The sequence below is a fragment of the Lampetra fluviatilis genome, chromosome 18 (genome assembly GCF_964198595.1).
Source record: "Lampetra fluviatilis chromosome 18, kcLamFluv1.1, whole genome shotgun sequence".
NCBI classification, from domain to species: Eukaryota; Metazoa; Chordata; class Hyperoartia; order Petromyzontiformes; family Petromyzontidae; genus Lampetra; species Lampetra fluviatilis.
In genome coordinates this window covers 846,717-870,846 of record NC_136292.1, presented here as the reverse complement: position 1 = coordinate 870,846, position 24,130 = coordinate 846,717, and the positions used below count along the sequence as shown (strand labels likewise).

Genomic DNA, 24,130 nt, shown 5'->3' with positions numbered 1-24,130 from the left:
GTCGTGCTGTATAGCTGTATAGTTGTTATCATTACCATAGCGGTTTTGCTCTCTGTGCAGGTGAAGAACAAGCTGGACGGCTGCTACTATGCCCTCAAGCGCATCGCCGTGAACCCCACCAGCCGGCAGTTCCGCCGCATCAAGGGCGAGGTGACCCTGCTTTCCCGCCTCAACCACGAGAACATCGTCCGCTACTACAACGCCTGGATCGAGCGCTACGAGCTCTCGCCGTCAGAGTGCGCTGGGCTGAACAGCGGCACCGTCACCACCGCCAGCAGCAGCAGTGACAACAACAACCATAACCCCGATGCAGCGGGGAAGGCGGAGGCTGCCAAAGAGACTCCCGACGTGGCTAACGTGCGGGGCAGAGGGCCGTCGATGCATCTGAGCCGCCTGTCGGGCATCGCGGGCCTGGACGACGTGGAGGCGAACGCGCCCCCTCCCGTGACGGCGTCGACGCGGACGGTGGCGTCGGGCTCGGTGGAGTGGAGCATGTCGTACGAGCACTCGATGAGCGCACGCTGCGGCCCCTCCACGACCGGAGACAGCTCCAGCGACTCGAGCGACGAGGACGACGAGGACGACGCCGTCTTCGGACGGTCCTTTGTGTGAGTGCTTGATACGCGGTTGGAGGGGGGGTGGGGGGGGATTCCTTGGCCGGAGCGATGTTTTTATTTCCCGATTGCTGTTGAGCAGCTGTTCTATAATTGGCCAGGGAATTATAGCACACATTTGTTCGGTTTAAGCACGTGACTTGTTGTAAACATTTCCAAGAGTAACAATGTATAGCCGTTTTTAGATTATGAATTTGGGCTTTAAGGGAAAATCCATGAGTTATTAATAGCTGTCAAAATCTCAGGTGCGTGGTTAATTATATTTTAATGGTTGTGTGATTTCCTGCGACTGTGCCACCACTGATATTAGCTTTCTAAGTTTCATACATTACCATTGAGTCTTAGAATCCTAAAACGGCCTCTGCCTTGCTCTGTGAGCCTTTAGGGCATGAACAATCTATCATAACAAGTGTATAAAGGTAGCTTAATCTGATTCACTGTAAACTATTGAATCAGTTGATGTGTGTTTATAGATATGAGCAGTGACAATGACTACTCATGATGTAACGACCATATCTGTATTTCTGGCAAAAGACACAATGTGGCAGAGCATTGGAGGGAATAACCACATGCAATGAATTTATTCGCTAAAGTACAGACCCACTCCCACTCCATAGCTGAAAACGGCAGAAGGTCCTTGGCTGTAGATTTGAACTGATGAAGGAAACGATAATGAACGATGCACACTGGAAGTCGTCCTGCATTGGGATGTTTGGCCGATCCATGTTGGGCAGTGTTAGGGATGAAGCTCAAAGATATACGTGGTTTTGTACACAAACCCATTGACTGTGCCTTCATTTACTGTCCAACATGCAGCCCGTGGGTTTAATAATTTCATAACTCTTCTGTGTTCCCCAACAATTGCCCCCAAAGCGATTGCTGGATCAGCGCCATATGCCTGCAAACCCAGTACATGTGCATTGGTGACTGAATTACTATCAGGACTCTATAAACACGCATTGATTGAAATTTTTACAATTTGTTGTTTGATTCGAAAACTCCACCAGCTTAAAGTTGGCACCGAAAAGAAAATAAACACCCCATTTGAGGTTTCATTAAAATATTCACGTATTGACAAAATTTCTGCGAAAGCGAGACTTTCGCTTGCTCCCTGGTCTCGTTTAACAACTGTTCACGAGTTCAACAATGCCACCCGGCACAACCACTTTTAGTGCTCTCCCGTTAACAAAACACCTTTTTGTTGGCGAAGCAGTATTTTTGGCCGCCCACTTACATCGCAGTTGTTTTGTTTGCCCAAGTGATGTGATCTTTGTTCGGGGTGCGTGATGGGCGTTGTGCTGTCCGTTGTTGCTGCAGACCTTCGGGCAGTGATTCTGACTGCGACGTCGTGTTTGAGAACTCGGGTGAAAAAAACCAGGTGAGAGTGATGCTTCAGCTCGGCATTGAACACAAATCGACTGGCAGATGTGCTTAGTCTTTATTTTTTTATTTGACGGATACATTGCCCTGCCACCTTTGTCTCCCCAGGAATTTCTTTCACACATTTTCCTCTCCTCCTCAGAGAGCAGTGGGGTATGTTGTGATTGCTGTGGACAAAATAAAAGAGCACCTTAATAATGTATTCTCAAGTTTGTGTGTGTGTGTGTGCGTGCGTTTATGGAATGACTACAAAGCCACATTTTGGCCTTTGCTTTCAGGGTGTTTATGCATAGATCTTTTGTCCATAACATCAATGAAATAACATTCGAACGGAGTAAGCCGGGTTATGGCTGCGTATGGTGCAATTTAAGTTGTAAACTGCGATTGGTGTTTGAAACGGGTAATTGCTCTCTCCAATAACCCTTGACCAGGCTGACTTCACTCATCGTCCTCCTACGCAATTAACCGTAGCGTGTTCCGTCTCATTCTATAACACCCGTGCTCTTCACTGTTGGTTACGGTTCTGTGTGCTAGCGCTTGCACTATCCTGCAGAGTGTGGTGCATGCAGCGCACCGAGTGTGTGGTTTGAATTTTGTTGGATTAAAAGATTAACAGTTTGCACACACGTGCAGTGTTCTTGTACATTATTCTGAAAAGCGCGCACGCTCACGTCGTGGGCGCAGCAGTTGTGGACGGCTTGCTCTTAACAATGATGGGTGTTGGGCGCCGTCAAATAACCCAAGGAAAATGTGACTTGAAATAAAGCCACCGAGCTATGCAATTACGTGCCTTTGAGCGAGATTGTCGATCCGTTACACTTTCACAAATGTTGTTCCCAGGAGTCTCATGAGAGTTCACTGTCTGATAAAGAGTTGAGCACAAACCGAGCGCCGGTCTGCGAGCCCACACCAACAGTGGTCCACCATCTCTTCATACAGGTTTGTGGGCTGTTTCATTCAATCTCTATTGATACGCTCCACTTAAATTCGCCACGTTATATATTCTCAGCTTTGTAGCGTTAATGTTAAAATCATTCCCAATGCTTTCATTCGTGACCAACTTGTGTACATCACAATGCTGGGATTTTAAGCAAACGTTGATATATTTCACAGATGGTGAAGTATTCAGATTTTTTTTTTAATTAAGCCTCATTTGCAAGTGTAACCGGAATAAAGATTACTCTCATGGGCAATGCACATATCACAGATTGTCATGTGCAGGAGTGACACTTGACATGAAGGCTACTACACATGAATAAAACTTCTTTGTTGATTGATTTACTCTCTTAAATGCCTAATTTAGACCACCCACATGAATGAAGATGACAATCCGCAAGATTAGTGTATTTGACGTTTTTGTCGCCGCTTTCAAATGCCGTGTAGCGAGTATTGACTTGAATCTGTGCAAGGTGTTATCGCGGAGTGACGTGTTTAGTAAGTGTGTGCCCCTGCCGGCAGATGGAATACTGCGAGAGGAGCACTCTACGCGACACCATAGACAAGGGCCTGCACATGGAGACGGATCGCATGTGGCGTCTTTTCCGTGAAATCCTGGACGGGCTGGCTTACATTCATGAGCAGGTGCTGGCAACTACTGATAGCCTTCGATATGACCGTCGTCAATATCGTCGTCGTCATCATCGTCATCGCTACGATTATTATCACTATTGCCTCCACGGGGACCATTACCATCAATAACTTCATGACCGTCATAACATTTGTCATAATCACTCACCACCATCATCGTCGTCACCGTCGTGACCATCTTTTAAATCACAATTACCACTGCCATGACAGCTTTGTGAAAATGGATCCACAGAACTTAGCACAGAGATATGTAAAATAAATAAATAAATTATATATTGATGAACAGCGCTTGCTGCCATGAGTCTGTAAGATGAAATGGGGGGGGGGCATTTTTGTCTTTGCAGGGCATGATCCACAGAGACCTCAAGCCAGTAAATATCTTCCTGGATTCTTCAGACAGCGTGAAGATTGGAGACTTTGGTTTGGCTACAGATCACCGGCTCGTTGCAACTGTGAGTCGCATATTCGCTCACCTCTCATGTTAGGGGGTTATTCATTTCACAGCATTGTGTGATAAAAGTGAATTCTAAATACAATCTTGATGGTTTTTGTGTGTTTTTTTTAGGAATCAAGTAAGATAGATGTTTCAACTACAAATATAGAACTTCCCACGGAGAATATGGATGTAACAGGTAATCCATTGAAAACCAATGTTTGCACAATGTTGAGATTACTTGTATAACATAGGAAATTCCGTACCTCCGATTGGCGCGGTTGGCTACGTACGGTACGAAAAAAGTTCAATATGCATATGTACAATTGTAATCGTTTAATTTTGTGCACCTCTGATGATCGGCACGCAACTTGCGTGCGAGTTGTACAGGTGGGCTCACGGGGCAGATTGGCACGGCACTTTACGTGAGTCCGGAGGTTTTGGGGAACATCAAAGCGGTCTACAATCAGGTGAGGAGGGATCTTCTCCCATGTGACACTGGGACCAGAGGCAGGTGGCAGCATTTGAACTAAGAATCGACTCCGATGAGTCAAAAATAAATCTCCGTGAAATCTCATTGTCCTGCGCTTGTGCTGTTGAGACAGAACTGCAAATAACTTTGTGGGTAGTCGGGGGTAGCTGCTTTGTGGTGAGGCTGGTTCACAAACCATTGGTACCATCAGCCGTAATGGAGGGATGTATTTGTGTTGAACTTCTTTCGCACCGTACGGAGCCAACCGTGCCAATCGGAGGTGCGGGGGAAGGACAACAAACTAAACACAAAAAGCAGTTCGAAAGGAAATGAGTTTTCAGTTTACTAGATGAAGATATTTAGAAGAAAAAAAGCCTTAAATAAATGTAACAGCTCCACTGAGGTTGCATGGCTGAAGTACCGGAATGGGAGACACACGTTTGTAGTTATTCAAAGCGGCATTACCAGATTTTTTTAGGAAAATTATATTAGACAAACAAAGGTATACATGTAAACAATTCTATTCATAGGAATGTGGAATTTCCACGACTGTTTGATTACCAATAATGGAGATGATAATTTTAGTATTGTCCCACTTTAAATTTTTTGTGTGTTTAAAATGGCAAATTGTAAGGTTTTGAGGTGTCTGTGTTTGTGTCTGATATTTGTAGAATTATTATGTGCGCTATTACTACATTGTTACGTAATGAATGCATCCTGTGGTACAATACTGCATTGCTTTAAGCCTTTAAATATATAATCACACTGGGTCTAGAATCGGGCAATGTAAATAAGCAATAGCATGTATGAGCACATTTTTGAAGAGAAAAGTTTAAAAGTGGTGGATGTAATTTCAATAAATAAAATCTTCTGCCACATTTTCTCGCAAGACAGCCATTCAGGATTGCTTGGGGGATCTCTCTCCTGCTGCCCTCAGTATCTTAGGGCGCCATGGTGGTGAGATGTTAGCTACCTTGCCTGGTATGCAAGAGTTTGTGGGTTCAATCCCAACACTAACACCTGTATATTTTGAGTTTGCATGTTCCACCCGTGGTCGCGTGGATTTTTATCCGGGTCCTCCGGTTTTTCCCTGCACATTTAGAAACGTGTGTTTCGAGTATTTGGCTGATATAAATTTCCACGTGACAAGCCGCTTCGTTGAGCTATCATTTGTGGTTAGAACGGTTTTGAAAAGAAAAAGCCGTTATAGCTCAGTGGGCCTTACCTGCTAAAATAAAAACTAGTTTAGTTGTGCAGGCAAACAGGTGCTTAAATGTGTCGCTTTAGTTTGACTTTTGCAGCATTTGACATTTACTCTTTATCGTAAGATCCCTCAACATGGTCTGGTGTGATTTAAGGCTTCTGTCTGCAACCCCCACACATGTTGTAAACACCGGTGGGAAGTTATTTATTTTCTTTGCTTACTTAACTAATTCTTATGGTTATTTTGTATCATTAGTATTCACGTGTCTTGGTAGAGTACCACGACGTGCAGTGACTTTCTCCTCGACATGTCTTGCACGAATCATTTCCTTCGCACCACGTGAGATACCGTCATGGTGCAATTGGCAGATTCTCATCTTTATTCCTCTTGTGTAAAAGAGGAATTATTCATTCACAATTTATTAAACTCACATGTGCCAGCAGATTTGAATTGCTACATGTCACAACTACAGGCTTAATGTAAATCTTATATATATATTTTTAATTATGTATAGACTAAGAAGATCGGGATGCAGATGTGTGATGATCCTGCTGAATGCATACCTGTCAACCCATACAGTTTACCCGTACTCTTGTACAGGGAAATTGAGTTTTCAGGACAATACGGTGTACAGCTGTTTCAATACGGGCGAAAACACATTTGCTTTTGTCTTTGTGTTTCTCCCTTGTGATGGGACTTTGTAGGATGAACGTTGAGATTTATAAGGGCACGGGGTGACCAATAAGGTCTGAATTGGTCTGTAATAAGGTAGGCACTGATAAGGGGTTAACAGGTATGTGAATGTATAGTCTTTAGTTCTTTCGGTAAAGTCACGTAGATAGAAAAATAATGATAAAAAATTAAGTGAATAAAAATAATAAACCACTAATGTAGACTGTAGCCTGGTTCTTAACCTTGGTGAGCATACTGGCAGTCTATAATTATCACGAACAATTCCTCCTTAACTAACACAAGCATACATAGCAAGCGGGCACTTTAGGCAGTGGTTCTTTAGAGCATAGAACTGCGCACTTTATGCATCGTGCTAACACAGTCCTTGAAACTTTATTTGCAGAAAGTAGATCTGTACAGCCTGGGCATCATCTTCTTTGAGATGACATACCATCCAATGACGACGGGATCAGAGAGGGTGGCTGTTCTGCAGAAGCTACGCCTGGTAAGGAAATTCAAGCTGTCCACAATGTCCTATTAGCGTCGTCATATGTATAAGTAAGATATACTCGAATACAGTAGTCCTTCGGTTAACAGTAACATCGGTTAGCGTTTTTTTTCTTTCCGGTTAACCTTTATTCGACTAAATAGTTATTTTGGTTAACAGTAGTTTTCGTGGAATGGATTAAAAAACGTTAATCGAGGGACTATTCTATACATATATATATCTCAATGAGCTTAAAATCTATAGATATAAATCAGCTCAAACCTCCAGAAAATGCGTGGCCACCCCAACACTGAATCCCCTCCCCCCTATTTCCCTACCCCCTTGGAAAACAGACGCTGCTCCGTGCAGCTCACTTCTTACTCCTCCTCTCCCTCTCTTCCCCTCTCGTCGCTGACATCTTGGCCCAGTCACTCCTCCTCCCCCCTCCTCCCATCCGTGACTGATGCTCCTTTCTTCCTCGTGCTCATCTTGAGCCATGCCCTCTTTGTCCGCCTTGAGGATTCACATCCCAGCATCCTTTCCTTTTATTATTCCATACATTGCATCATTTTCTCTACTCCCCTTCCTCCGATGTGCCACGGATGAAACTTTTATAATTGTAAAATATCTTTACAACAAATTATGATGGCTTGTTCATACGTGTCACACTAATAAGAGCATTTACTTTTAGCCGTTACTTGTCCATAGGGTCAGTGTGTTGCCATCATTGGCATGACAAGAGATGATCCTACGCCACATTCTGTGTTAGTCTTTTAACAAACTGGGTAACCCATGGGGTGAGAGGACATTATTGACACCCAGTACAACGTAATCAACATATCGGTTGACGTAAGCTAGGACAAATACTACCTTTTGTTATATTTTAAAATGCGTAAATTTTCTGTTGTTTTCATGTAGCCGACCATACAGTTCCCTGAAGATTTTCATCCGCAAACACTAAAGCAGCAGGTGAGTGCTCATGTGCTTCTGTGGACAGATGGGAAGTGACGCGAATGTCACAGCGACTCCAGTTAAACACTCACAGTGGCAAGTGTCGTGTTCTCAGTTGCGTGTCTCGATGCAGCTGCCTGGATAATGAAATGTATCTTGTTACGTATGGTACAAGTGGCTTAAGCGTGTGCGGTCGTGTGTGGTTGTATGTGTCTGTGTGTGGTTGTGTGTGTCTGTGTGTGTCTTTGTGTGTGATTGTGTGTGGTTGTGGTTTTGACACAAACTTTGGTCCCATTCTCATTGGATGGAAAACGAGAGTGCGGAATCTCTTTGTGAGATTTCTATTTGCCGTCCTTTAGCACACTCAAGAGTCGGTAAAACCAAAATCCCCCGTGCACTTTTCACGGAATGGGTTATTTTTGTCGGTGTTGGAGCCAAATGCACATGACCATTTAGTGCAGAAGTGTCCTTTTACAGCCTCAGTAACGATAATATAATTATTTATCCTCCTCGAGGGCATTCTGATTTTGGTTCTGCATTGGGATGATTTGGCAATTGCGCAATGGGAGTTTGCGTAATAGCACTTAACTTTCTTTATTGGGAGTGAACTTGAAATCACCTGAAACTAAAATGGAGTACATGGTGATAAATTACTCGAGGGAGTGTATAACATTTGCACGTAGCATTTGAGATAATTTAAACAGTTTTATTACAATTTTAGCCCATCTTACTAGGTTTTTTTCCTTTATAAATGAAAAAATCGCAGAGGTTTGAATGATTATTCAAGCACTTTTGGGCCTCGTAACAAAAAGTGCTGCACTGTATTTAAAATAAATAATATTGACGATAGAAAAAATGCTGTAAAATGTGCCCTTATAAGATTCTTAAACAAACGTCCCTCTTCTGTATTATCCTGACGTGCATGTGCCCCTCTTTACATTGCATCTTGGTGGGGTCATTTATAGATGCTTTATTAATCCCAAAAATATAGGAACAGACTATATTTTTCCAAGTTTTATCTGGCTGGCTGGCACGTGGGTGGGCAAGTGCGCAGTGGTGATCACGTCACCCGCATCCAAGTTCATGCATCGTGCTGGCATCACGCCTCCCACCCTCCACCCGGGCCATGGCTCCCACACATACGCGTGGGCAGCACCCGTACTGAAATGACTTGGGACGAGATCAGCGACATAAGCTTCTGCGTCCGTTTGTCTGGCACAAGCTGATACACTGCTAGCTGCAAGAGTTCTGAATAGGAATTCCTTCACCCTCATGGCATGATGTCGATAGCACAATTGGAATAGAAATGGGGGGGGGGGGGGAAGTATGAAAGGAAATCCTTACTTAACACATGTTACTGGGATTTTCCTTTGACCAAATCAGCCGGAATGCATCTGAGCTCAGCCACGGAAGATACCTGGATGGTGCTCAGGTGTGCGACCACCGTGCTTGACGCGGGTGTAATGGATTGCTGCGGGGCTGCGTTGTCGGCAGAGTTCAACGCAGCAAATTCTGTTGTTGTACTGCACTCTGCTCTCAACATCTTGTCACGTTAAATACCATCCCCACATGGGGAGGCCCTCATTCAGCAGCGGATTAACAAAACAAGGCTGTTGACGCGTGTTCGATAACGACATTCCCGCGGGGGGGGGGGGGGCGGCAGGCGTTCATCATCCGCTGGCTGCTGAACCACGACGCGGGCCAGCGCCCCACGGCGCAGGAGCTGCTCAAGAGCGAGCAGCTCCCCCCGCCACAGCTCGAGGAGTCGGAGCTGCACGAGGTGCTCCGGCACACGCTCGCGAACCCTGACGGCAAGGCCTACCGCTCGCTCGTCGGGGAGCTTTTCTCCCAGCGCGTGGCGCTCCCGGCGGACTTCACCTACGACATCGACGTGCACAAGGTGCCGGTTAGCGCGGTTGGTTGGCTACGCACGGTGCGAAAGAAGTTCAACGTACATACGTACGTGTGCCGCTGCACGTGTTGTTGTTGGGTGGATCGGCGGTGCAGCGGTTGATGCATTGGTATGTGAACCTGGCGGACTTGAGTTTGGTTCCTAGCGATGATGAGCCGTAACCTGATTCTGTTCCTGCCTTCAAACCCTTCTCTTCTCCCTAGCCAATCTGCGGCTCCGGAGCCAAATTCCGCTCGTTTAGGACTGCTTTGTGACGTTGTTTATTAAGGGCCCCCGTCTCATATTCGAAAAAATGTTTCTGGTTATATTGTTTGCCGACCCCTGGTCTTGGCTCTCCTACTGCTACTCTCTACCTCTGCCCTACAGCTACAACCAGCAAACCCCTATCATCCATATCACTACCCCTATCACTACCCCGACTGCTACTGAAAAACAGGAATTGAATACTAAACTGTATTTTAGTTGCTGGTGTGGTGATGGCTTCATATTTGAGTGAACAATATTTCGCTTCACTTTCATTTAGTGTTTCTATAATTATGAAATATTACAATGGATTGGTTTGTCCACCCTATCATTACAATATCTTCGTCTTGTATTTTTGTCAGGGGAATTTTGCTGCCACTTCCAGCATGGTGCAAAGCTACGTTTACCAAACTGTCTGCAAAGTCTTTGAGAGGCACGGTAAGTTCACCGTACGTTTGATTTTTCCATTATATAATGTAAAAAAAGCAGACGTCAACTTTGCCAAGTGAGTTAATCTGCTCAAAGTGGCACTGTTTACTGTGTGCGTAATATGTTGGGGATGGTTGCACATCACATTGAATGCGAATGCATTTTTGAATGTATATTCAGCTTTGTTTTCCAGAAAGTATATCTCCAAAACACAAACTTAACGTCAAATACCTGCTCACCTTTCGGAAATGAACAAAGTCACCCGCCACTGCACTTGACTTCAATAGCATAGTGGCATGAAGCAAATGCTCCTCCAGTTGTTTACCTTCAGCAACAAAAAATGTTTCACAGACTTTTATAAACCGGTCTTACTGGTCCTGCTATTTGGAACGTCAGCGCATCCATTTGGCATGGTTCAAATACACATTAACTCACTGCACCATGGTGCATCCTTCTACAAATGCCCACGTGATGATCAGCCACTTCATTAAGCTATCATATGTGGTCAGGTCGCTTCTGAAAAAGAGCTATTGAGGTCAGTGGGCGTTACCTGGTAAAAATAATTTAAATATGTCACACTCACTGTGTAACGACTTAATTTAGATTTGAACGGAGGTAAATTTTGGTGAATTCAAAAAGACGTAGCGTGTGACCGTCATTGAGTATTTGGGGAACCATTTTGTAGGCAATGGCATTCCCATTAACTGCAGAAAATTAATCAGAACTTCATTCGTATATCTGCCAAATGCATGGTGCATGTATGTTCACTATCTATGGTGCAGAGTGCATGTACACGCACCATATGTTTCCTGAGGTTGAAAAATTACCTGCAGTTGCCTTAAAGAATGATTCACAAGTTTGATTTTTTAGAAGTTTGTGGCAGGCAGCTGGCATCTCGGTGACTTGATCGTAAAATAGAATTGTTCCTTTCTGCCTGCAGGTGCGGTGAAGCTGCACATGCCACTGCTCATGCCCAAGAATCGGCACCTTTACGAGAACAATGAGGCAGCGACATTCATGGACCACAGCGGCTTCCTCGTGCTGCTTCCGCACGACCTGAGGGTACCTGTGCCCCATCCCGCGAGGGCGCGTGCGGCGCTTAGGACGTTGTCCAGCCACAACAACAGCGACAAACCATTACAGAAACGTTTAATGTTCTCCCGGTAATATCCGGAGATGTGTGTGTATGTTGAACTTGTTTCACATCATCCGTGGCTAAGTGTGATAATCATCGGTGCGGGGGAAGGACCGCAAAATAAACACACAAAATGCCTGGTCATTGTTGGGTATACTCTTTGGTATGTGCCACGTGGTGGAATTGAATTCACATCAATATTTTTTGGAACTGCAACAAAGAGTATGAATGAATATAACTGTTTAGAATTGATGGTATGCATTTGCTCATCGATGTGAATTACGATAATTTAATATTACGGCGGCCTTTATATGCCCACCATGATGGCGCACACGTTTAATCCCGCGTTTTAGACGTACGGGTTGGTTGATAATGCAAAATTGTGTAATTCCCAAACAGTACAAACAAAGGGGCTCATGAATAGATCTGTATGCAACTTTTCATTTCCCTTGTGTACGCACGGGTTTGCCCATGTACTTCAGTTGCTTCCCAAATACAAAACACCTCTTAAAGGGAATTGGCCAAACATCCAAATACAGGTGTGTGCTGAAAAAGTTTTGAGAATCCGTGAGGCTTTCCTGATTAACCACAAATGACAACAAGTCTCTTTTACAAGGCAGTCCAAGGATGATAGGTGTTTGTTGTAATCCTACATGTGATTTAGAGTTTATTCTTGAAGATTAATAGGCATAAAGATGAATAGGTCTAATCGAGGTCTTAAATATTTACTTGGCACTTGGCACGAGTGGGTTTTAGTATTTATAGCTGGGCTGGTGAGTGCTCCACAGAGAAGCACTTAAGGGGAGAGAGAGTGCAGAGGCAATGTAGTTGAGCACAGAAATGGGAGAGAGTCCTCTTAATTTGCAGCAGAAAGGGACGTGTTACATCTGCAGTTTAATTTTACAAGACAGGCATGCACTTCTGCGCTTTTGAAAAGGTTTTGTGGAATTTTCTGGCGAAAAGCATTTTTCAACTTTTAATTTGTATTCATTTTTTTTAGGTTCCCTTTGCACGGTTTGTGGCAAGAAACAATGTCACCAACCTCAAAAGGTCAGCTCCAGGCCATTCAATGCATTTTCCTCCTCATAACTAACAATACGGTGTTTATTTTCGATGATCGTGGAGTTATTTTCATTCCCAAGATCATAGACATGACATGAAGACATTAAAATCGTACATCAAGGTGGAGTGGTGACATAGTGAGCAGCGCAATCTGAACCTGGCCACCTGAGTGTGATTTATTGTCTCGCATCGGCAACGAATGATATCTGAACTAGTATAGAAGCCTCCCCTTCACCAGCCTGCAGTAACCGATTTGGTGAAGTATAGTTAAACAGCCTCCGTGGCTGATGGTTCAGGGAGGCCTTATTTCGCTTGCGAATTGACAAAGGACTGTAAACGATTATTCAAATTATATTCTTGGATCTTTTGGTAAAGTCACGTATAAGGGAAATAATAAAATAATGAAGATAAAACGTTAAATTCTCACGACGTTTCGGCCACAACACAAGCAGCCGTCCACAGGTGAAGAACAGAGCTGTCGGAAAGACAACACTCCAATAAAACACTGCTCAGCTTGGCAGCGTATTCATATTATTTTTTTGTTCGTGTCGCAACCTTTTGTTTGCAAGTCGAATATACAATCAAATCACCACCTGACTGTTGCCAATCCAAATCCTGATTCTGATTGACTCAGCCCACCATCTACCCTAGTCAGTCGAGAAAATTAATATCAATGAGTGGAAAGTTAACACTGTTTGTCCTTTGTAGAGACTGGCCACTGCTAGAGTAATGTGACATTTATACCACTGTCACCAACAGAGATGAGCACTGCAAAAGGCTTAATTGAGCAGTGAAATGCAGATTTCTTACCTGGGCATTGGGAGCTACCATGGTGTAATGGTCTGCACACTCGACTTGCAATCCGGAGGTCGCTGCTTCGATTCTATCTCCTGGCGCAGCAGTTGAAACAATGGTGCAAGTTTTTTCAACCCCCCCACCTCTGTATAAATGGATACATCACAGTCGATCGGCAGATTGCGTGTGGTGAGGTAGAATGTGGGGCACTCCCTTTTATCCCAAGATGTCTCTCCAGCATTGAGGCCCTTCTGCCAACAGTAGCGTGAGCAGGCAGTTAACAAGGGCTGCACCATTAACTTTGTAAAAAAAAAAAAATATGCGCGTAATTTTGTATGAGGAGCGATAATGTTTCTCCCAATTCTCTGATTGCGCACCACCTCGGCAGGTACTGCGTGGAGCGTGTGTTCCGGCCCAGGAAGCTGCACCGCGCGCACCCACGCGAGCTCGTCGAGTGTGCGTTCGACATCGTCACATCGGCCGGTGGCTGCCTCCCGGACGCCGAGATCATTTACACCACGTCCGAGATCATACAGGAGTTCCCGGCTCTGCAGGCAAGCGCACAACTTTGAAAGTGGCCATGGTCACCTCTGGAGGAGCACGATACACCAGGGCAAATTCAGGGCTATTGTTGGCGGCAATTGTCACCTGCAATACATTTTTAATGGGTAGTTGTGCTAACTCAGTATGACGATGCAAGTGTGACCTGCGGATGATTTCTGTCTTGCCAAATAAAACGGAGTTCATTGTAAAGTTGGGTTTCGTGAAAAATGATTGGCCTTCAGAGCGCACTACTGCCGGGTAGTCACGTGACCTCTGCGATCTTATTGGAAGTAGCCATAGCTGTTGCCCACTACTAATGGGAGCAGCAACCAGATTCGTGTATTACAATAAAACATTGTGCAGTTCCCAGAAGGTGCCAGGTGGTGTGTCGCTCATTTCTGAAAAGGGGCCTTCTACTGGTGGGCTACACAGAGGCGCCCCCACTCTATATTCATAGCAGCCCTCCATCCCTCTGCTGGTCACGATCCTTCAACAAGGACCTCCTAAATGTACTCTGATCCTGGAAGCCCTCCCTGCCTTAATCCATTACTGTGCACACCAGTGTCGTGTGTTACACGCTGAGAGCTCGTTTGCAATGATTCGTCGTACTGTGCTTGTATTTAAAGCAAGCCTAAAACAAAAGTTACATTTATACAGAATTTTTTTGTTCACTCTTAATAAGTAAGCCGCAGAAAAAAAAGCTAAATGGTCTTTTTTTTAAAGAAGCGCCAAGCAAATTTCATTTATTTTAAACGGTTTAAATAATTTATTTTGGATTAAAATGTAACAGATGACATTGCAGCACGCAGGCATGGGAGTAATTTCATTCGTGTATTAATTCCTGACATTTGCTGTATTATAAAAAAAATACTAAAGGCAGTTTTAAATTACTTTAGATGGATTCGTTTTTTTTGCAGTTTTTGATCAAATGCCCTGCATTTATTGTCGGTCCGCATCATGGTGGTGTTGATGGTTTTTAAACAACCAATAAAAAGTTTCTGCTCAAGTGAGTATGGAATGGGGCTCAATTTCCGTTTAAATCTCTAAGCAAATTCAACATTCTTATGATAGGGGTAAGTTCCTAATTGTTCCCAAATCAGGAATCGACCTTTACACCTTTTGATTACCAGCTGTGCCCTCGAACTACTGTGCCAGTGAGTGTGTGAATCCGATATGAATGCAGTCTAGAGTATTATACACCACGCAAGCATGGTGTGCATTACCTCTCGCAGCTGATGACTACGTGGGTGTGCTGGGTGTGTGGTTACAGGATCGCAACTACTGCGTGCATCTGAACCACACAGCCCTCATAAAGGCCATCCTTATCCACTGCGGAATTCCAGAAGACAAGCACCACCAGGTTTACGGAATTCTCTGTGACACCATGGTAAGGCAATACGTAAATACGTAAATAAAAGGGCCTAGTTTTTTATGCATAACCTTGTACCACATGTCTATGATGAATAAATGTGCATGTAACAGCCATTTTGTCAATTCACTTCTGGATGAGGGCCTCCCTCCGCCATGTGGCTTGTAGGCTGTTTCACCACGTTTCTCCATGCTGGCTCGTGCCGCTTGGAGGTAAGGAGAGAATATGACAATACAACAATGAATGTTTCTGTACTGCCTTCTGTTGCCCACAATGTATCATCAGTCCTGGTTTAAAACTGTGGCAAAGTAGAGGTCATGTTTGGTCCAGAAAGATGAAAAGCAAGCCTAAAATGGATTGTATCTTTGAGATGAATGCACAGGCAGTGTGTGTGCCTTGGCCTCAAATGAGACTACAATCACAGTACAAAGTACTCCAGTCCTGTCACTGCAATTATGTTTTATGAAACGGTTTGGAGATGTGTACATAGTAAGAACTTTCTATCATTGCCTTATTAAATTCACTTAGATGTTTATAAAGTCAAAAGTGAATAATACTATGTGCAGCATGCTTGTTATTGCTCCTGGTATCAGTTGTTAAATAAGTTTCATTACCACGGAGCCGTCGTATGTTGTTTTATGGAAATACCATCCCTTTAATTGGACTTTTCCAACAGAGAGAGCGCAATGCTGGAGTGAGTCGGAGTATAGTTTTGGAGTACAATCTAAAAAGGTTGGATAATGAATGTGATATTGGCTGCACAGGGATTGCTTAGTATTGGCTTAAACAAATGTATCTTATGAAACGAAATAAGATCTATCTTTGAAAAAAAGACTGCAGCTCCTGTCAACAATTTGTAACGAGGGTGTGTGCTTGCCAAACAAAAGTCACGGAACAAACAAGGAATGGAGAATGGTTTAAGCCAAATGTGTGTTATCTCTGGGTGTCCTTTGTGTAAAAGCCTAAATATTTATCGTAACTGGTTTCCACTTTGCCTTTGAACTTTTTTGTGGTTTTAAAGAAGCCGCTTCCATGAGTCTTATATATGTTTATGCATATATGTCAGCCCATTTGGTTTTTTAAACGCAAAACAACTTAATAAGTTTCGGTTTTATGTTTAGTTCTGAAAATTGCAAAAAAAAATATTTTATGCGAGGAACATCTCAGTTGCAGGACATATGGATATGAGAAGCTAAAGATGCAGCACCCCCGAGTGGACGTTCAAAGGCTCTCACACCAGGAGCTCTGATATCCACCAGAATAATACGTTCTCTACCATGGTGTTATGCATTGCTTTGTGGGAGGGTTCAAACATTTTACATGTCCTTTGTCCCGTGGCATGACACTAATATGCACAAATGGAATATATAATAAGAATATATTTTCAGAGTCAATTTTCATGTGTTTTTACATAAACGTATGCACTGTTGATCTAAAGGTGAGTCCTTAATTTGACTTGTGGTTGGATTATTTTTGTTTGCAGAATGAGAAACGAACAAAGCAGCAGATAATGGCAAGTCTGTGTAGCCTGGGCCTGCATCCCGACACCGTGAGTCACACTCGGCCATTACAAGTTCACGCACGCGGATTTTAATGATGCTGTCCTTCGGATAACTACGACATTTAATTCTCCCATAATTCGTGTGATGTGACTGCTAGGTACCACAGCTGTATGTTCCAGTAACCTAAACGGAAATGCCACGACTGTACTTAATTTGTACTTGTGTTGTTTTTAATGAAGACTAAATCAATCTGTAGCCCTATTCGTGTCCCCTCTCCCACGCTTCCCCACTCAACGGCACAGCTGTACACTGCATCCTGAATCTATGATGCAGAATGAAATTAAGGATTTAGCGGTAACTAAGAATGGGGTTAAAAATACAGTTTAATTTCTGTAGCCAAATAATCCAGAATGCACCCATCAGATCTCATGCGTTAAGCAGAGTTGGACCTTGATTGTGCTTAGATGGATGACCTCCTGGGTACCAGGTGTCGTAGCCTATGGCCCTACATGGTGGATGGCAGAGGGCAGTCCAACAAAATGTATTCTTGTACCACACTTCTATACTCCTTCGTCAATGCTCCTCACCTTTACCAACCCACACTGACTGACGTGGCAAAGTTTGGGCCATAACCCTACGACCCATACGGTAGTGGGCGGCTGTCATCCATTTCTGGCAAAGGGCTGGATATGGACTTGTACACACAGTACAATGCTGCTTTGAAAATTGTAATCTACACTTAATTTTTTGTTCATGTGACTACAATCCTTTGCGGCCATGTATCGACACTTGCGATGTATTGATATTTGTCTGTATGTGTGATGTCTGGGAAAACAGAAGTGTCGTGTTGGAAAGCCATTCTTTAGGATTCCATAACTCCTATTTGGTTTCCAGCAATGCATATCATGGGCAATAGGTAGTTACACTTGTAATGGGTCTCTCCTAAGTTGACTTGACCTGAAACACATGTTTGGCCCAGTACGTGAGGCTCAACACTGGGAATAAAAAAAGGAAGACAGTATTGTGCTGGCTAAAACTATCCCCTCGTATACCTTGCAACTTTAATAGGTGCTCACTAATACCCTTTGCGACAACAGTATTTACTCCCAGGTCACCTTTTAAAAAGATAGCAGTGTTTCTCAACTCCATTCTTGGTACCTCCGATTTAGAACGGTTGGCTACTTACCGTGTGAAAAAGAAGTTCAAGATACTTGGTAATTCCACCCCCCCCCCACCAATCTTTATATTCATATGATGATAGGTAATCACGGAAAGCTGTAGTTGCGGTGTGGGGCATTGCGAGGGCTGCAGTTGAGAAACGCACTGGTCTTTGTGACGAAAAGGGAAATCATTGTCTCCGCGAACTCCTAACGATAACACGAGCTCTGGCCAATGAGCACAGAAGTCAGGGTGATTGGTCCGTCCGCCCACTCCTCTCACAGGTCACGCTGCTCTTCCACTTTGTGGAGCGGCGCGGGAATACGATGGACGTCTTGGCGGCACTAAGGCCGCTCGCGGGCAAACACTCCAAGACGGTGGGGCTGGTCAAGCAGGGGCTTAGCTACCTGGAGGAGGTCATGAAGCACCTGGAGTACATGTGCATTCGGCATCAGGTGAGCTAGGTTTGAAGTGCATTCAGACGATGAATGTTTCTTAAAGACAACGATTTGCCCTCCTAGAAATTGTAATGATTTTTCACCCTTCATCGTCGTAATTTTTCACTCAAGAATCGATTGATTTTTTTTTATTTGTGGTGCATGTGGAAATTATATTTACTGCAGTGGCCTTGAAAGACTAATCTCACCTTGCCAAAGACCTCTGCCTCTGTCCCAGGACAATCTAGTTTCCAACAAGGCCATTCTATGGAAACTGCTATCCCAAGTGTGGTATATGGCCTTGTCTCTTCAGACCATGGATTACAATGAGTCCATCACATTGAGTCAGGGACTAGCCGTGACTGACTTTACTTCATTAGTATTATATTGGTGTAGTCATTGGTAACTTTGCTTGACACCTTATGACTGCCAAATTTCAATTCAACAGTGGTGTATCAATGTTTTTACATGGGCATTGGCCCTCAAAGCAACCCAACCCTGAAAATATTTAAATGAAAAAAAGTACTGAAACATGTCATTGTCACATGGTGGGGCCATGCGGTGTGGGTTCGATGTGACTGCGGCGCAGGTTGTGATAAGCCTCGGACTCGTCTACAAAGTGCAGCTTCACAGCGGACTCATCTTTCAATTCACCAGCTTCATCCGCCGCAAAAACAAAACAGTGCTGGACATCCTGGCCGCTGGGGGGCGCTACGATAACCTGGTGAGGACAACCAGAAGCTTTGGGTCTCCGCTTAGTTTATTATCAAGTCATGAACACGGATATTGAACTCATGCCGCCGCATTCAACAACTGTGCCACCACGCGCGACAAAATGTTTTTCTTTGTAAAATTTTAATGATGGCTTTTATTTTATTACAAATTATTATCTATATATCGTTTGAACAGCTTTTTAAAAAGGCAATAGGCATGCTAACATGAGAAACAAAGATGATTCACCTGTGGAGGAACCCATCAGCATGTGGCAGTCGGTTATGGATTGCCATTTCTACTGAGCGTTATATGCAAGGAGACAATAACTGAGCCATGGGGCCCCTGAAAGTTATACAAGTATACAAACTGGTAATCGTGCCATAAACGTATTAACCTGCTATCTTACTGCAACTGAACTTCTTGGAGGCCAGGACTGTGGTACCCTTTTGCATCCTAACATGCAGTCTCGCTGCATGTCACCAGCAGTGAGTATTCCCCAGTGTTTGTTCAAGTCACTGTATTTTCTTTTTATTGGGTGAAATTGTGAACAACAGCCATACCAGACATTAGTACAGCTAATCGGCGTGATCATTGGTTCACTGCAGCTCAGTGACTCCGTCCTACAAGACGTGTGGTGAAGCTAGGAGATGGCCATGTGTTCGGCATTTGAAGGCCTGAAAACCAAAATTGGTCATTTCATCGACAATGTGTCCAGGGAGGCAGCTCCATATCTGGACAGCAGAGTGAAGGGAGCTTCTGTCCAGGGAGCACTGGGGGGGCAAGGGCGTGGCTTGGCAGGGTTATGCATAATTGGGTGGCAACTTTCATATGGGGGTGGAAGCATGGCCTGAAGGTCTGGAGGCAGTGGTTGATGTGCATTTTGTACAGGACAGTGACAACAGCAACTTGTATTTTACGCCACCTACATTGACAATCACTGTATAGACTTGTGAATGCATCCACAGCATTATCTGGGCGCTGGTCTCGTGCCTCTCTCCGTGTGCAGATTTCATTGTTTCGAGCACCGCAGTCATCGGGGCCTGTTCCCTCTGCGGTTGGGGTGAGCCTGGCGCTCGACAAGATCACTTCAGCCATCCTAAGCAAGGAGGAGCCGGTGAGGGCGGGGGGTGGCTTATGCATGGACACAGCCATCAAACCTGGGCTTGCGGCGGCTCGGGTTAAACATCGTGGTGCAACATTCAACACCGGCACTGAAAGAAAACCTCGAACGTTAATTTGATTTGCAGACTTTGTGCACTGACGCTGATGGTTATTGACAACTTCCATATGTTTTTTTCATCCAATTATATTCCAATCGTGCTATCGACATCATGTCAGGAGATGAAGCTTGCCATTTGGAACTTGTGCAGCTTAAAGTGCATCGCCCTGTTAGAGAGCAGTCCTGGAACACGGTGTGGCCAATTTTTCATTCACTTCATTCTATTAATCCATATTAGGGCCACGTTTTATTACAAGCCTGTCAAAAGAGTGTTTGTAGTATATTAATGAAATCAAAATGTTTCACTCTCAAGAGCTGGAACACGCTCAAGTGTAAAATGTTATTTTTATTCTTCCGTCATTGGAAACAGGGATGAGACTTAAACTGGCTGCACTAGATAATGCAATTTAATCAAGGGTAGCTGCCAGTCGCCATATTCCGGGGACTTTTGTATCATTACTTAAATATGGTTCGTTCTCATGTGATTACTGAACCAAAGATTACAATAAATATTTAAACTGGTATTCGCAATATTTTTACAAGCGTGGATATAGTGCATTCATTAAGTAGTGAAAGGAAATCTTGTCCTCTGCATTTTATTAAGAACCTATATTGTATTCGTATGACCAGCAAAGTAGGGGAATAATTTTTGAGGAATCTTTACGATTAAGTTTGGCTAATAAATGCAGACCTTAATCAGTGCTCACCAGCCAATCAAGACCTGTATATTGGTTTAAACAATCCAATCAACAAAGTCAAACAGGACTGACTATTAAAATGCAACCATTTCATTGGTGCTGATAGACACTTCTAATTGAGTGAGTAATTAATTATAAACTATTGAATGCAGACCCTTAGTCCACTGTTGGATGAAGGCCTGCCTACACCATGACTGACGAGGTGTGGCTCATGGTGGATGTCTTACCATACTTCACCAAGCTGGTAGGCGTGGGTTGGTGAAAGGGGATGGGCCCAGGACCGTTTAAGATATCACTCGCCACTGATGTTGCCGGAAATAAAACTCGGGTATATCGCACTGTGCCCTTTACACTGCACGACCACTCCCACCCCCTTAGTGGATGCAGTGAATCCTCTTGTCGTGTCTCCCAGTGGTGCTGTCTTGACGTCAACGGGGATTCCCACACTTTTACAGCCGCGCTTCAACCTGTGCGACGTTCTGGTTGGCGCTGTCGGGGACGCGATGCGTCCACGGGCGTGCTCCTTGGTCAAGGACATGTGGGCCGCTGGCCTCCGTGCCGGGGTGCACTACGACGTGGCGCAGGTGAGAGAGAGAATCGTGGTCGCACTGCACAAGCAAAAACGTGTACCATCGGCACAAGCTGTATGCACATGCACAGCCCTTTTGTCAATCCACTTCTGGATGAGAGGGCCCCCCCCCCACACACTGCACGGGCCGTGGAGGTTGTTTAACCCCTTTCCCGTTCCGATGACACACGTGTACATCATCAGAACGGAATCGGAAGAAATGTTTTAATAAAATAACTTTATAGGTACTGAGGCTTCCACGAGACCATGCGGGAAGAGCATGTGACACAATTTGGCGCCAGCTATCATAGCGTGTGGTCGTGTCGCTTTGGTTCTCTGCGATGAGTACAATGTCTTTAAAATCAACGGCGCTATGCCTCTCTAAATAAAATTAACGTTGAACCGCTTGCGCGTTCCGAGATTCAGCAGTGAACAGGACCCACCCTGCAACAACTGTCAGTCGCCTCAGAACGGGAAAGGGTGAAATATGTTTTGCCATGCAAGTCGGTGTGCACGGTGAAGGAGAGCATCGATGCGAGACCAAAGAAATACAATGCGATGGGTTGTCTTGCACTCCCCGATGTTGCCCACCACATAGCCCTGCAGCAGCCTATAAGATCTGTTTTTATACAAGTTGGCGACCTATTCAAGCGCTAGCCAGGCTCAAACATACTTAGCTTTTGTGATTCAATGACATTGGGTACATTCCAAATGATTTGTCATCGGCAAGATCTACATAATTATCAATGTATGAAAAATAAGAATAGGTTTTACCCTTTCTGGCGATAAAACAGGTGTTAAGATGTTGAAACACCAAATATAAATATTTTGCAAGGAATCAAGTTTGTTTGCATGTTCACCACGCACGGGTATGTGTGGTTAATGCACACTTGATTCCCATTTGTTGTTTGAACATCTTAACATCTGTTTTATTGCCAGAAAGGGTAAAAAAAACTATTATTTTTTATAGCTATATAGTTCTGGCTAATACTATTGTCCCAACTTCAGCGGGACCAGTTGAGCTTGTGCGTATGCAAACACGTTGGTGGTGCCCTCGTGTCGTCTGCCACTTGAAAACTGGATTGGCGAAAATCCCTCAGAGATCGTCATTTTTTCTGACACTCCCAATCTGCTGGGCTGTGATGTGTCCAGCGGATAGCAGTCGAGCCATGGGTTTTCTCTCCTGCGTTGCATCTTGGGTACTCCCAATTCCATCCTTTTTGCAAAACACTCCTTACGGAAGAACATGTTTCTGTCCCGTCTTGCCGATGGGATGATTTCAAAATATCCTGGATCACAACTCAATGGGCTGCTTTACAAAAGATATCAGATCTTGTACAGCCTCTTTATGGAAGCCGCTAGGCCCATGAAATTCCGGCAGTAGGAGTCCTCAATTGTTGGTGATTGTCAGGTTTTGCCAATATACCAACTGTTGCTGATGTTTCAATGTCATTCCTGTTCGTTTCATTGCCTGTTCCATGCCATCAGATCGTTTTTTTCTCGACCGTCATCTGCCTCTGTAATAAATAAAGAGATTTCAGATGTTTTGGGGAACTGCCCTTCTTCACAGGAGAAGGTAAATTTACCAAAACGTAGCCTATTTACATTTTTCCTTTCAGGCAGTATGATTGATGGATGTATTTTTTTCGTGTTATTTGTGCTTGTGCACCACTGCCAATACAGTGGCACCAAATAATTTGTTGAACAAAAATGGCAATGATTAATAATGCTCGCATGTTGTCTTCTTCAGTCGCAGGTGGACCTACACGATTACTGCAGGCAAGCAGACATCCCTTTTCTGGTGCTGCTGGAGTCTGGGACTGTGCGAGTACGTGGACCTCTGTCTTTTAATCACAATCATTGTAGTGTTAATACATTTGTGATGGATGCCGATGATTTGGTTAATTTGGTTAAGGCTTTAATGTGCACCTCAATTGTGGTGATCACTGTGGGGGTCTTTTTTTCTTACATTAGGTGAAGGCCGTAGATAAGGAATGGCAGTCGGAGAAAAAGGTTGTCGACTTTGAAGTTATCAGCTTCCTTCAGCAGAATTTGAAAAGTCGTGCTGCAGAAGAAAGGAATTGCAGGTTGGTTGGCATCTTGTGTGTGAAGTCATTGTTTATGTTACCACCACATGCACATCCAAAGATTTTTTTCCTTGCAATTCCAGTTTCCTTCGACATGCAAAAATCCTGGAATGGCGTCGTCAAAACATTATAACTAGGCCTCGCCTGAAAAATAGTCTCAAGAATATTTACATATTCCCGTGACCACTGGATAGTGAGCCAACCTGATTCACGAACCAGGTAACTGGGTTAAGTTCGCATTCCCAATGTAGCCTTGTCGTGGAATGGCTTTGGTGTTTAAAAACATGGTGGAAATATAAAACTCATCGTTATTTGCTTGAGATAGCCTTGCCAAATCCACAGATTTACTGCTGCATGTTTTTGCTGTTGTGCTTTATAGCTAGCTCTCTGAAGTATATTCTGGTTGTACCGCGTGTTGTTCAGCAAGATGTCTGACGTTTCGCTCCTCATGCTAGGAGC

At 44.1% G+C, this 24,130-nt stretch overlaps 1 protein-coding gene across 1 annotated transcript in view; it reads left to right on the top strand.

Moving 5' to 3' along the window:
* EIF2AK4 (eukaryotic translation initiation factor 2 alpha kinase 4) overlaps positions 1–24,130 on the top strand; it is a 44,278-nt gene that overhangs the window by 14,541 nt on the left and 5,607 nt on the right. The window contains exons 14-36 of the mRNA XM_078864289.1: positions 61–608; positions 1,932–1,992; positions 2,103–2,147; positions 2,835–2,933; positions 3,453–3,575; positions 3,926–4,033; positions 4,147–4,213; positions 4,405–4,484; positions 6,766–6,867; positions 7,768–7,818; positions 9,464–9,700; positions 10,318–10,393; positions 11,325–11,446; positions 12,520–12,569; positions 13,765–13,930; positions 15,190–15,306; positions 16,772–16,837; positions 18,233–18,403; positions 18,975–19,109; positions 20,106–20,213; positions 21,472–21,600; positions 23,335–23,412; positions 23,559–23,671. Coding sequence (XP_078720415.1) covers positions 61–608; positions 1,932–1,992; positions 2,103–2,147; positions 2,835–2,933; positions 3,453–3,575; positions 3,926–4,033; positions 4,147–4,213; positions 4,405–4,484; positions 6,766–6,867; positions 7,768–7,818; positions 9,464–9,700; positions 10,318–10,393; positions 11,325–11,446; positions 12,520–12,569; positions 13,765–13,930; positions 15,190–15,306; positions 16,772–16,837; positions 18,233–18,403; positions 18,975–19,109; positions 20,106–20,213; positions 21,472–21,600; positions 23,335–23,412; positions 23,559–23,671 — 2,852 coding nt within the window. The remainder of the gene's footprint in view (positions 1–60; positions 609–1,931; positions 1,993–2,102; positions 2,148–2,834; positions 2,934–3,452; positions 3,576–3,925; positions 4,034–4,146; positions 4,214–4,404; positions 4,485–6,765; positions 6,868–7,767; positions 7,819–9,463; positions 9,701–10,317; positions 10,394–11,324; positions 11,447–12,519; positions 12,570–13,764; positions 13,931–15,189; positions 15,307–16,771; positions 16,838–18,232; positions 18,404–18,974; positions 19,110–20,105; positions 20,214–21,471; positions 21,601–23,334; positions 23,413–23,558; positions 23,672–24,130) is intronic.